This window comes from Rana temporaria, chromosome 3, assembly GCF_905171775.1.
Source record: "Rana temporaria chromosome 3, aRanTem1.1, whole genome shotgun sequence".
NCBI classification, from domain to species: Eukaryota; Metazoa; Chordata; class Amphibia; order Anura; family Ranidae; genus Rana; species Rana temporaria.
Genome location: NC_053491.1, coordinates 60,115,669 through 60,130,623, shown reverse-complemented (window position 1 = coordinate 60,130,623; position 14,955 = coordinate 60,115,669). Strand labels below are relative to the sequence as shown.

The window sequence follows — 14,955 nt, the reverse complement described above, 5'->3', positions numbered from 1 at the left end:
ACGTGGGGGAGGAAAAATTATAAGTTTGGTTTTGGATAGATTAAGTTTGTGGAAGTTGGTGTGACATCCAGACTGATTAATCTGTTAGTAACTTTGTATATTTCAAGGTTACAAGGTGCTGATTTAAAAAAATATAAAACAAATTTGTTTTTAGTGGGTGAAATTATCCTTTAATGCTGATATCAAGGCAAGGATTTAAAATACATATACGAGTCTCTCCGGATCTCTCTGGCGCCCCCCCACCTCTGGCCACATGCAGTATTACATGCAATAGAAGTAAATGCAGAACAAATGATCTTTGTTTCCATTACCTTCTATGGGGAAACTCGCTTTGATATGCGAGTGCTTTGGATTACAAGCATTCTCCTGGAACTGATTATGCTCATAATCCAAGGTTCCACTGTACATATACAGTATAGGAACTGTTTTATCCACCAAAAGTTTTATTTTTCTGTGCAGACAGGTTTGTGATCTAGCCATTCCTACCACCTAGGCTCTGGTCACTAAAGCCAGTTCCTTGACCTCCAATGCAGCAGTAAACCTGCTGATTGGACTGTTGAGGTCATCTCTCTGATCACTCTGCTCATCTTCTGGCAGCTTGTTCCCTATCAGTACATATTCACTTTAGCTGAGCAAAAGTGCTGGCCCTCTTTCTCCCAATATAAATACAGTAAAACCTTGGTTTGCGAGCATAATTCGTTCCAGAAACATGCTTGTAATCTAAAGCACATGTATATCAAAGCATTTTTTTTTACTGGGTATAAAAGAGAAGAGAGGCACCTCTAAGTGTAGCAATAGGTTGCTAAATGTTGTAGGAACAAAAATTGTCTCTGGACAGCCGCACTCTGAACAAATTGTATCCTTTATTAAAAGAAGGACAGCACTACAAGTCACAGCAAAGTAAAATAAAATAAAACCCAACTACTGACGCGTTTCGCACTGAAACTAGTGCTTAGTCATAGCATAAGCTACGACTAAGCACTAGTTTCAGTGCGAAACGCGTCAGAAGTGGGGTTTTAATTTATTTTACTTTGCTGTGACTTGTAGTGCTGTCCTTTTAATAAAGGATATAATTTGTTCAGAGTGCGGCTGTCCAGAGACAATTTTTGTTCCTGCTTTGCTAAGTGCATTGCCTGCACCTGAGTTGTCTGCAATGGTGGATATTCATTTGGGTTCCCACCTGGAGCGGCTATTCCCTTTTCCCTTGCTAAATGTTGTACCTTCATTAAATGTAACCATATTACTACACTTAGAGGCTCCTCTCTTCTTTTTTATACTCAGTTGTGACATGACGCTACTCTTATATCAAGACATCACTTGTATATCAAGGCAAAATGTATTAAAATATTTAGCTTGTCTTGCAAAACGCTCTCAAACCAAGTTACTCTCAAACCAAGGTTTTACTGTACTACTGCGTGAGAAATTACATACTTGTGCTAGTCGCGTTAAAAATGTATTTGATGATTTTGTAAATATATACATAACTGCATTAATTGGTGTTTTTTTTCTATCTAGACTTTGGATTGAAATGCTTTGGTTGAAATGTAGGGCATATTTATAAACCCCAAACTCCTTTTTTGGTAGCATTTAAGTAGAACTCTAGGAATTATCTTTATTGCCATTGGTTCAGCTTGGCACAATGTAAATATACATATCTTATATCTGGAGGAGCACTAGTAATGCTGAAAACCATTATGATAACTGCAATTTTCTGGGTCCTGCTCGTGCAGCTTCCCCCCTTGAACACTAAACATGTGTACCACTTGCTTAGCACCACCTCCATTCAAAGTTACTAAAACTGGTACACACAGAATCTAGTGCACCTGTGCATAGTAACCAATCAGGTTATATTGTCACAACTTAACCGCTTGCCAAATGCCTAACGTACATTTACGTCGGCAGAATGGCACAGGCAGGCAAAGCAAAGTACAGGTACGTTGCTTTGAATCTGCCGCCTAGCAAGCTCTGTGACCGCGCCCGCGGGACCCGCAGACTCGATATCCTCCGGTGTCCTGCGACCGTGTCATGGAGCGGCAGAACCTAGTGACAGGACACTGATCTACTGCTCCCTGTAATCAAGAGCAGTGATCAATGTCGTGTCACTGGTAGCCTTTCCCCCATACAGTTAGAATCACTCCCTAGGACACACTTAACCCCTTCCTCGCCCCCTACTGGTTAACCCCTTCCCTGCCAGTGTCATTTACACAGTAATCAGTGCATTTTTATAGCACTGATCGCTGTATAAATGAAAATGGTCCCAAAATAATGTCAAAAGTGTCCAATGTGTCCGCAGTCACGATAAAAATTGCCGATCGCCGCCATTACTAATAATAATAATAAAAATGCCATAAAACTATCTCCTATTTTCTAGATGCTATAACTTTTGCGCAAACCAATAAATATACGCTTATTGCGTTTTTTTTTTTACCAAAAATATGTAGAAGAATACATATCGGCCTAAACTGAGGAAAACATTTTTTTTTTATATATATATTTTTTTGGGGGGTATTTATTATAGCAAAAAGTAAAAAATATTGCTTTTTTTCAAATTTGTTGCTCTTTTTTTGTTTATAGCGCAAAAAATAAAAACCACAGAGGTGATCAAATACCACCAAAAGAAAGCTCTATTTGCCGTAAAAAAAGGACGTTGATTTTGTTTGGGTGCAACGTTGTACAACCGCACAATTGTCAGTTAAAGCGGCGCAGTGCCGAATAACAAAAAAATGGCCTGGTCATTGGGCAACCAAATCCACTGGGGCTGAAGTGGTTAATTGAACAAGCTGAAGTTAGAAGCTGATTGGCTACAATGCACAGTTGCACCAGATTCTGTGTGCACCAGTTTTAACGTGCACCCCCTTGTGCAAAGGGAAAGGGAAAGGTGCTTGAGCAGAACCCAGAAGGTTGTAGCTATCACTGTATGTAATGTGGTCTACTACCATGGTTCTCAGTATCTCCAGCAACCCTCCAGATAGAAGATATGCCAAGCTGGACATTAAAGATAACTTATAGTTGGGAGTCTGCTGAGTGCCTAATTTCTCCTGTCTCTGCAGCTTGGACACCTGACCACACCACATTGTCTAGGTGGGTTTATGAAAACTAAAACAGAGTGGAGCTGTTGATCTACTTTGTCAGACTTCATTTTCACTTCCCAATGAAAGATAGGGATATCTGATTGGTTTCTGTGACAACGGCCATATTATTTGATTTGCTACAATTTTGTGAACCAAGTCTTGGTATGTGGAGTCTTGCTATGTAAAGTCTTGATATGTGGAGTCTTGATACGTAAATTCTTGATATGTAAAGTCTTGATATGTGGAGTTTTGATATGTAAATTCTTGATATGTGGAGTTTTGATATGTAAAGTCTTGATATGTGGAGTCTTGATATGTGGAGTCTTGATATGTGGAGTCTTGATATGTTGAGTCTTGATATGTAAAGTCTTGATATGTGGAGTTTTGATATGTAAATTCTTGATATGTGGAGTTTTGATATGTAAAGTCTTGATATGTGGAGTCTTGATATGTGGAGTCTTGATATGTGGAGTCTTGATATGTGGAGTCTTGCTATGTACAGTCTTGATATGTGGTGTCTTGATATGTGGTGTCTTGATATGTGGTGTCTTGATATGTGGAGTCTTGATATGTAAAAACTGCTTTAAGAATATAAGAGTTTAAAATCTCCCAATGTAATAGATTGCCACATTGTAAAAGAATGAGAACAGATAACCTTTACTACAGAATCATATGCATGATTAACAGTATATCCTATTAACTGCACTCATCATGTTATTATAGCAGAGCCTAATTAAAAGAGCATTAGCAATCGTAGGTGCCATGATGGGTAATTAAGGCCGGTATCAGCCGACCATGCACTGTGTAGAAGCCATTTATATAGGCCATTTCCTAGACAAGGAAGATTAGCTCTCTACTTCATTCTTGTATAATGAAAGGTAACTTTCCCGGTGAGGAACCTTTACCACAGTCTACTGCTCCCATCACTGTACTATGTAAGAAAATATTTTTTGCTTAAATGTGAATTATGCCCTTCTCTCCGTTTGTAATGTATGATATTCAGGACACAAACAGCCCATTAACTTGCCTTAACTTGCAGTTTGTGACAGATGAAGGATACTATCAAAAATATCATTTCAAATCGTATTAAAGTTCCAATTGAATGGCTAGAATAAAAATGGACCTATTATATAACATGTTTATAACGATTGGATAATAACTTAAAATATGCCATTATTACATCATAAAAAGAATTCAGGTATATAGAAGATGAAGACAAATATTGAACAGCTGCAGAGTCTGCCTTTATTTTCTTTAGGCCAAACTGTTGAGCCTGTATTGGTTTTGTTGAGTTTCTATTGCATCTCTTTTAGTTGGGAAGACTTCCCCTCACTTCCTGCCTATTTTGCAGGTGTCAGGATAAGAAGTGATGTGAAATAGCAACAACAGAAACACAGACTCCAATTAAAAAGAAAAAAAAATGCTAGTATATTTAATGATACTGTAAAATGGTTTGAGACCATCTGGAGTCCCTGAGCGGACTATGTACACGTTCAACAGGAGACTTGACCATACCAGGTCCAACTCCAGGGAACACCAATTCCTCGCTTTCTCTCTCCTTACTTTCTAATCTTTCTTTATTTTTCTTGTTTCTTTCTTTTCTGTTCTCCCTGAGACTCAGGCCTCGTACACACGACCGAGTTTCTGGGCAAAAACCAGCAAAAAAATTGCTGGGAGATATTTTTATGCCGAGGAAACCGGTCGTGTGTACATTTTCGTAGAGAAAACTGTCGAGAAACTTGACGAGCCAAAAAGAGAGCATGTTCTCTATTTCCTTGACGGGAATGGTGAAAATTGGCTTGTCGAGTTTCTCAACGGCTTCACAAGGAACTCGACGAGCAAAACGATGTGTTTCGCCCGTCGAGTTCCTCGGTCGGGTGTACGAGGCTTCATAGTATACGGGATTATCTCCTGTGAGATTTTACAACCGGAGTCCTTGTTACTCTTTTGAAGTTTATGATATTGCAGTGAGAAGTTTTCTATGTTTCTTGCTACTCTTTTATTTGGTCATATAGCAATGCTTTATATATGGCTTTGTTTATCACTCACTATATCTGTATACGTGTGCCAGGGTCCTGGCTGTTTTGATGCTTTATGTGGTTTCTTTTGACCTGATTATTAACCTTCTTACTATAATAATAAAAAAAAAGGATTGAAAGTAAAAAAAAAACTTCCTGTCTAGCTGATGGGTGTTATACAGAAGCAGCGGGAGTTCACCCATTTATTTGTTTTTTTATCTTTTCCCCTTAGATTGATGCTCGTTTTGTCTAGGGGAATCGGCTAGTCGTTTTAAAATATGAGCAGTACTTACCCGTTTTCGAGATGCATCTTCTCCGTCGCTTCCGGGTATGGGTCTTCGGGAGCGGGCATTCCTTCTTGATTGACAGTCTTCCGAGAGGCTTCCGACAGTCGCATCCATCGCGTCACTAGTAGCCGAAAGAAGCCGAACGTTGGTGCGGCTCTATACTGCGCCTGTGCACCGACGTTCGGCTTCTTTCGGAAAATCGTGACGCGATGGATGCGACCGTCGGAAGCCTCTCGGAAGACTGTCAATCAAAATAGGAACGCCCAGTCCCGCAGCCCATACCCGGAAGCGACGGAGAAGATGCATCTCGTAAACCGTAAGTACTGCTCATATTTTAAAACATCTAGCCGATTCCCCTAGACAAAACGAGCATCCATCTAGGGGGAAATAGTCATATATACGGGTGAACCTCCACTTTAATACAGATTTGAATTCTTCCCTATCCTGTGCAGTAATTAACAAAAAATGTTGTCTGGACTTGAAGCGGTATTAAATCCAAAATCAAACATTGAATATACAGTATTGCAGCTTTTAAATCCTTATAGCAGACCTTAACTAGATCTGAGCACCACAAACCCAAAACACAATTTAAAGCGGCACTCCACCCAAAAGGGGAAATTTCACTTGTTTGCACTTTTTTGGGGGGGGGGGAGCAAGTATTTGGTTTTGACATATACCTACTCCCACTTCCGGCTGAGATCACCAATGTGATCTGTGCCGGATCTGTGCCGGATGTTCAGACTCCTCCTTTTTCCATTCACAAGGCGCAACAGAGCTCACGCATGCGCGGTAGAAAACCGGCAGTAGGAAACATTTCCAGTCTCCCTTATTAGAGATGCTGGTGCCTGCATCCAAAGTCAGCTCCAGCATCTTATTAGAAAAAAAAAATTCCCCTCCCGTTAAGGTCAGCAGGCAGTACCATCTGCCAACTGCAACCCATTTCATGTGTAAATTTGACTCCATATAATGACAGTGTGGGTAGGTACAGGCATTTATTTCCATTTTATGCTTACTACTTTTTGTTGTTTAATAAAGAATGGCAATAAGCGTATATTGATTGGTTTGCACAAAAGTTATCGTGTCTACAAACTATGGGAAAGATTTATGGTATTTATATGGCATTTTTATTTTTATTTTTTTACTAGCAATGGTGTTGATCTGTGATTTTTTTTGCGACATTGTGGTCAGACACTTTTGACAAATTTTTGGGACATTTTTGACATTTACAGAGCTATCAATGTTATAAATATGCACTGATTATTATGTAAATGTCACTGGCAGGAAAGGGGTTAACACTAGGGGGCAATCAAGAGGTTAACTGTGTTCCCTATTGTGTGTTCTAACTGTGGGGGAATGGGACTAACTAGGAGAGATGATAGATCGTGGTTTCTACTTTGTAGAAACGCTCAATCTGTCTTCTCTCCTCTAACAGCATGGGCATTTGTATGCTCGTGCACGCGATAGCACCCGCCGGCCATGCGTATCAGGTTCCCTCTGGTGGCTTTCCTGGGCGAAGCTGTATATGTACAGGATTTCGCCCAGGAGAGCCGTTCTGCCATAGTAAATCTGCGTAAGCCTGTCGGGAACCGGTTATCAACCATGTAAAATCTGCTATGACTGGGCCCCCCCCCCCCCCCGCTGTCAGCAGAATGTAAACAAATGAAGTGCTGGTTAAAAAAAAAAATTCACCCTTTGGCGCTGGCACCTCCCGGCTCTTTAAGGGGTTTGGGACGCCTTGGCTGTCACATCAGTCACATGATCAGAAAGCTCCTAATCGCAAGCACCAATCATGAGCTTTCTATTAGCCACTGGTAACTGCGCCAGGAGCATGCAAGTCGCACGCTTTTGGACAACTGTTTTTGAAATATTGCATGCCAATATGGGGCTGCCCAGGGCCAAGGCTCACACATACCGAGAGGCTGCATATTTGCATGCGGCCGTCGCCAAGAGCCAAAAAGCAGCGTATGGATTGGTATAGGGGACATTGTTATAGATGGGGGGGGGACACTATTTTTTTTTACTTTTTAAACCAGCACTTCTTTTTTTTGCATTCTGCTGACAGCGGGGAAACCCACTGACAGTAGATTTGTCATGGTTGTTAAACATGTGGAGGCTGCCTGCTCCTTAACAATAAGCTATATTCACAATAAATTTGAATGTTATCAAACATATTCTAAAATGTGAAGTCATCTGAATAAAACACATGAGAGAATGCCTTCATTCTTTTTTTGTTATAACTTTTTTCGCATTCGTTGGCATTTGTTTCCATGTCCATTCGGAAATTCGGATGCATTCAAATCTCTGCAAATGACATTTTCGGCCCAGAAAGGAATGGCAACAAACTAAATCGCACATGTCTATCTTCAATACTCTATTACACAATTTGTTTGCAATCAATCACTTTTTTTCATTTAAATTCACAGAGGAATTCCAGAGATTGGAACAAGAAAGACTGACCCTGGAAGCCGCAGTTAGAGAAAGTGAATTTCAAGATGGGAATAGTAAATTCCGCCGATTCTTCAGTAAATCTTCCAAGTTAAATCTCACATCTCAACCTTCTAAAAAAGGTAATCTTCATCCCCCATTGCTTTCTGCTGTCTTTCCCCCTGCTGATTGGATAGTCAGCCCACAACTGGAAAATTAACATTGCAAAAAGTTTACGGTTGTGCATAAGGTTTTTTTTTCCCTTAACACATTTCTGCAAAGTTATTCAATTTTCTGTACAATTTGCAAAATGGTTCCGCCAAAAGAAGAATATATGACTTCATCTAAATTAAAATTAGGGCCCAAAGAAATAGCCGTGTAATTTATATACATTACAAGTATTTCTACTTATAACTATTTATGTTATGTTCAGCTGTCAAAAAAGCTCCCCCTAAATAATAGCGTGCTTTTGCGAAAGCAATATTTGCATTTGGCTTGGAGGGAGTTTACACTTATTGCATTGTAAGCAGTCTGGCTTCCTTCTTATGTATTCACAAGTGAAATGATTGCAGGAAAATATATAAATTAGCAAAGATGTGATATATTCTATAAGTCGAAAAAATCTATTGAATATTGCTATTAAAAAGTGGGTTTTTTTCTGCTAATGGCAGCAGTACTTTGTGATTCTCAAACTAAGCAAATTAGTGCTTTACTCAGATAGTAAACTTTGATCATCTGTTAATGTTGATAGGCTTATGCCGCATACAGACGATCGTTTTTTGTGATGAAAAAAAAATGACGTTTGAAGTGATGAAAAAAAACGACATTTTTGAAACTTCATTTTCAAAAACGATGTAGCATACACACCATCATTTTGAAAAATGATGAACAAAGTGACGGCACTCTAAAGGGGAAGTTCTATTCGCCTTGAGGCTGCTTTTAGCTGGTTACTTGTTAGTAAAAGACGTTTCGTGCTTTTTTGTCTGTTACAGCGTGATGAATGTGCTTACTCCATTATGAATGGTAGTTTTACCTCCCGTCTCAAAACTTGCTTCTGGGCATGTGCGGGTTTAAAAACGTCGTTTTGCCCACACACTATCATTTTCATTGACACAAAAAATGACATTTTGAAAAACGACACAAAAAATTCGAGCATGTTCGAATTTTTTTTTGGTCGTTTTTCTGAAGACATAAAACGACATTTTCCCCACACACTATCATTTTAAATGACGTTTTCAAAAACGTCATTTTTTTTCATCACAAAAAACGACCGTCTGTATGCGGCATTAGTCATTAATGTGAATCCAAAAAGTGAACTTATTTCAACCTTTTTTGTGTGTGTTCATCACTGCTTTTTACAGCCCTAAAGTGAGCCTGTTGGCAGGCTGTGAGCATTTAGGTATTCATATATTCATAACAATCAGTTATCACATTTTAAAACAAGCCTGTGCTGACCTCTGTAGCTGCAGACACTGTGGATCAATGCATCCTCAAAATTCAAAGCGGGAGCACTAAAGTAATTCTTTCAGCAGCTCACCTAACCCTGTTTTACTGGTGAACAAAGCCATGTGATCATCATGACACCATGTGATCAGGCCCGGACTTCCCACAAGTCCACCGAGGCCAGGCCTCGGGACGGCAGGGTGCCAAGGGGCAGCAGCGGCATGGAGTCCGCCGACGCCCGAAACATACAGTTAATTGCTGTAAGTTGCTTTCGAGCAGGACTAAATGTAGTGTGGGGGAATCCGCTCGCTCGTTAACAAGTGATTGCGACGATGTTGCCGAAATCACTTGTAAAATGTGTGCTGCCATCCTTCCTCCCCACACACACACATACCACTCTCTGCTGGCTCTGTCTTCGGGACTCTGTCCTCCCCCTGGCCGCTGAGTCTGTCTCATGTCCCCGCCGCCGCCGATGTAAACAGTGAGCTGTGTTCCTCCCATCTCAGCTGTGACAGGAGTTCTAGCACAGTACCAGGACTCCTGTTTTGGAGGTGACAGGGTCAATAAAGAGAACCTGTCACCTCCAATTGCTATCGCACAGTGAAGTGTTTTCTCCTGTGTGATAGCAATAAAGTTAAGTAAAAAAAAAATTGATTAAATTCTTTTTTTTTTTTTATAAAAAAATAATAAGAAATAATAAATAAATTAATGAAATAAAAAAAGTAATTAAAAAGTAAAGAATAAGAAAAATAATATTAAAAATAATAAGAAAATTATACAAGAATAAGAAAAATTAAATGACAAGCTACAGATAAAAATAAATAAAAAAGTGATTAAAAAGTAAAAGAAAAGAAACAAAAAATATTTGAACTAACCGTGCCGCCCCTGCCATCCAGTTGCCACTCTCTGTTAATTTGGGGGGGGGGGGTGGTTTGGTTGGCGGGGAGGGGGTGCATTGCGGAACCTGGCCCTGGTGGCGCTAGGGAAAGCAAAACCTAGCCCTGCATGTGATCACCATGTATCTTAATAAACACAGGTCACACAGCACCTGGGTACAACAGCCAGGAGCATTGTATGCTTTTAGCTTTAAAGGGTCAGCTTTTTATGAAAAATGAAAAGGTGAACTAACTCCAAATATCCTGGCCACCCATAACCCATGGTCATAATGCCCCATGTTGCCAGATTAGTGGTTTGAAAATTGCACACTGCAATACATAGCCCCGGATTGAGTGTCCATCATAATGCACAAAATGACAAGCATTCATTGGTCAGTGCAGCCAGGTGACCCTGCTGACCAATGAGAAGTGCATCTGAGGCTTTTTTTTTAAGAAACCATCACTTCTCATTGGTCACACTCTGGGGCTGTGTATTGAGACCTAAAGACCGCGTGGGACATTATGGCTGCTATGTGCAGTATGGTCTGGAGGTGTGCTCAGGATATTTGGAGTTAGTTTATCTTTCCTTTTTTTTTTTTTACGAAAAGATTAACTTTTCTTTTAAAGGGGAACTTTTTGTACATATCAGAGCCACATTGTGAAATTAGAGACTACTATCAATGATTTCAGCAAAATCAATCATTTCGCTGTGAAAAAAAGTTTGGTGCATTTGGTCACCATTGAACCCTATAATTTATATTCTTCTCAACTTTGGAGCTCTGATACAGTTGCACACATTTAGAAGATGTCAAGTCAGAGACTTGACATGTACTGACTGTACTGTGCTGGGAGAGATCCCAATATCAATTATAAACTAGATTTAAACACATTGGGGTTGATGGAGAGTGGAAAATCTGGTGCAGCTTCCAGTTTTTGTTGTCAATGCTTAATTGAATAAGCTGAAGTTAGAAGCTGATTGGCTACCATTCACAGCTGACCCAGATTTTGCACTCTCCAGTTTTAGTAAATAAACCCCTGTATGCCCTAACACATAGATAGTGCTGACAGGGGAATCCCTCCTGCAAGGCAATTGTCTGCTCCTGGCGGTGGGCGGGAAAGGGGGAAGCCAATCCATCTGGAAGAAAACAGTGATTATTGCTAGTGGCTATAGCAGCCGCTAGCTATAATCGCAACTGAATCCAGCAGGCTGGTTTTACCCAAGTTGCTTGATCCATCAACTTGGTACATTCAGCCTGCCCACACATGGCTAAAATCTCGGCCAGTTCCTGCCGAGATTCGAACCGTCTATGGCCGGCCTTACAACGTTCAGAAGTACTTTAAGCCATACACACCTTCTCCTGAGAAACACCTAAAAAAAAGGTAAAATATATATACTGTATATACTCGAGTATAAGCCGAGTTTTTCAGCACATTTTTTGGTGCTGAAAATGCCCCCCTCGGCTTATACTCGAGTCACCTTTTTGCGCCTGATCTCCCGGTCTTTGGAGACCCGGTACCGGCCAAACTTCGCACACATTTAGCCCCAGTCTGGGAGACCTACAGCCGGGGAGCACCAATTTTTCAAAGCCGGGCACCCCTGCTATATACTCCCATGTTAAACGTAAGTCTAGTCATGGGCACAGTGAGGCATGGGCACAGTGAGGCATGGGCACAGTGAGGCATGGACACAGTGAGGCATTGGCACAGTAAGGCATTGGCACAGTAAGGCATGGGCACAGTGAGGTATGGGCACAGTGAGGCATGGGCACAGTGAGGTATACACATTTACACAGTGAGGCAAAGTGAGGCACAGTGAGGCATGCAGATGGACACCCTAGGCTTATACTCGAGTCAATACTTTTTCCATTTATTTATTTTTTGGTAAAATTCGTTGCCTCGGCTTATATTCGGGTATATACAGTAAATAAAAACTGAAAACATTTAGGTATACTGTGCGAAGAATGGGAACACATAACATATAGAGGAGTGTTCTCAAATTTGATGATTGCAAAAGTGGAAATCCATTTTAAGAAAAACAAGCCCAGTGATTCTTCTGCAACGATGATGTACAGAATGTACAGTTTTCATGGCAACAAGCCATTTAATCACTTTATCAACTGCCCTGTTTCAGAATCGAGTCACGTACCTTGAAAACAATCACGTTTTGTATTTTATGTCATTTTATTCCTTACTAAACTGATTTTACTACCAGATGCATGCAATGAATGTGCGATTGCTCTTGTTGACAGGGTCATTGATTTAGATACACTGGCACACCTTGATTACAGAAGCGATACAGTAATCTCGTCAAAAACTATTTATCCTCTGAAAAATAGCAACAATCAGATCAATTCTGATACACATCAGTGACATTTTACTGTCTGATGTTCAAGCAAAGCCTTTCCAATCCAAACTCTTTGATAGCCACTAATTGTTTCTCTTTTTGGAATATAATGATTACATAATGTGGGAAGTATTGCTGTAATGCAAATCAAATTACACTAATTATAGCAAATAACAGAATTTGATATACATTATTTTATATGATTATGTTTATTCTATTCCTTGGGAAAATTGCCAAAATGCAACAATGCATTTCATACTTACAAATGCTGCTTCATACAAGATACAGTAAGCCGAGTCACCAAAATAAAGCATTTTATTCTTATTTATAAGCTGATGATTCATATGAGAAATAACCTATTAATGTTGGGATCCTTTTACTTGCTGTGGAAGCTAATATACTGCAGATCTTAGAATTCCTCTAGTACAGGATGTATCACAAGTGGGCAGGGCCGGGATAAGGGGTGGGCAAGAAGGGAGGCTGCCCTGGGCACTGTGGTATCATGTGAGGTGTGGGGGAGTCACAAGAGGATTTGGGTAAGGGAGAAATTGTGTTGAGTGGGGGAATTTGGGGAGCAGCAGGAGGGTAAGAATTGTTCTACGAAGGGAGTTTCATCAGGAACTGGCCAAAATTTGCTTAGTGTATGGGCATCTTAGTCCAGGATAGGAGTAGTAATTCGAGATTTTCCTAGCTTGTGACGGAAAATATTAATTATATGAAGACAGGAGGCGAGTATCTTATGCATTATCTTTCTTTAATAATGCCCATAGCAGAAATACAGTAAACATTTATTGTAACTTAAAAAATTCAAAGAACTACCCTTCCCAGCAGTCCCTGGGCCAGTGTAGCCCCTCCCAGACCGTAGCCTATATAAGGGACTGTCTGAGGTAACCTATTCCTCTTTCTTCATGCGAATTAGTGTAAACAGGAACCGAAAGTCCAATTAGACATCTCCGCGGCTGCCGGGAACCTTCCGACCGGAACACAACATCCGAATCTGGAGGAAACGAAAGGACAAGGCCAACACGGACCAACTTCATCTGGACCAGCTTCATCCCAACGGGGACTATAGGAAACCCAAACCATTCGGAGCCGAACGGTCAGTTGTCCTCAGGAACATGGACCAACGGATTCAGTCAACGGCATCCCGACTCCGGATCTGGAACGCAGTAGGAACCTCCATCTGCGGTGAACTAAACCCATGGATCGAAACGGACAGCAATCCCAACGGGGATAGTGAAAACGAACTCCCGGGGCGTACCAGCCTCCGACTTGCAGGGTGCGTGGTTCATCAGTCTAGAACGAGAGAGAGACAACCTCGTGACAGGGTTGGGTTGGGAGGGAAGATACTCGCCTCCTGTCTTCATATAATTAATATTTTCCGTCACAAGCTAGGAAAATCTCGAATTATACATCAGACAGGAGGCTCATATCTTATGCAAGTTCAAAGCTATAACAATGCATATGACCAATAACAATCAAAATAATCCACAACACTGACATAGATATGTGTACCTCCTGTTCAAAGCGGGATTGGCGGAAAAGCGGTCGCTGACAACAGTCCGCCGCTATAGTAAGTCACAGAGGAAACCGGGAAGAGAGGATTAACGTAGGAAACGAGGAGTTGAAAGACTTGCGAAGATCGCAGCGAGGCTGTCAAGGACATACAAGTCTGTAGACAGCGGACCACATCCAGTTGTGGATGTGCGGGGAAGAACGGGTAGAAAACCGATCGAAGTACCGTCTGGTCCAACGCACGACGGAAAAAGACTTGAGTCTCTGAGGCGAGGAATGACGCCTGGATATGTCCAAAGCCTTGACGTCTGACCCACGATGATGGAAATCAGACACAAGAAGACAGTAAGCTCGAAAGACCGTAACCTCAAAACAGAGTGTCAACGTCCCCCAGCCCGAGAATATGATCATGACCTTGGAAAAATCCCAAGTGTGCTGGTACATTGGGCGATTTAAACTTAACGCCTTCAAAATTGTCACACCAACGGATCCAAAGAGTCCGCCCGATAATTGGCTATTACAGACCCTGGCGCTTGAACGGGGTCGACCCGTCGTTGATCACACCAAGTAACCCAGAGTCCCCAGGTAGATCGAGATGCCGATCTAGTCCCGGGGCCCAGTCCAAGGCAGGGAATCCCTAGCTGTTCCCGAAAGGTCGTAGTCTGCGACCGGAAACCCCGATACTAACCATGTGAGGAGAGGTAGGATGTGCTTCGTGAGTAGAGGGTGCAGATCCCCGTTCGGACCAGCGAGGAGGTGGGGGGAATGAGGAAACAACCTGGGGAGTTCCACCGTCATCCTCAGAAGGAGGGGAAACCATGGTTGCGTCAGCCACCACGGAGTGAACCGCACGACTGATGCCCTCCGGCTCGCTAAGTGAAGGAGGACCCTGAGGGTCACCGGGAACAGGGGAACGCGTAATGTGTCCCCTGTGACCACGTTTGGTGGAGGGCGTCCACATGGTGCGCCTCCGGATCC

At 41.5% G+C, this 14,955-nt stretch overlaps 1 protein-coding gene across 3 annotated transcripts in view; it reads left to right on the top strand.

The window, feature by feature from the left end:
- The window catches only part of SLC12A1 (solute carrier family 12 member 1), a 221,636-nt gene that overhangs the window by 177,576 nt on the left and 29,105 nt on the right, over positions 1-14,955 (top strand). For all 3 annotated transcript variants that reach the window (XM_040342655.1, XM_040342654.1, XM_040342656.1), the window contains exon 21: positions 7,800-7,943. In XM_040342655.1, the coding sequence (XP_040198589.1) occupies positions 7,800-7,943 (144 nt within the window). The remainder of the gene's footprint in view (positions 1-7,799; positions 7,944-14,955) is intronic.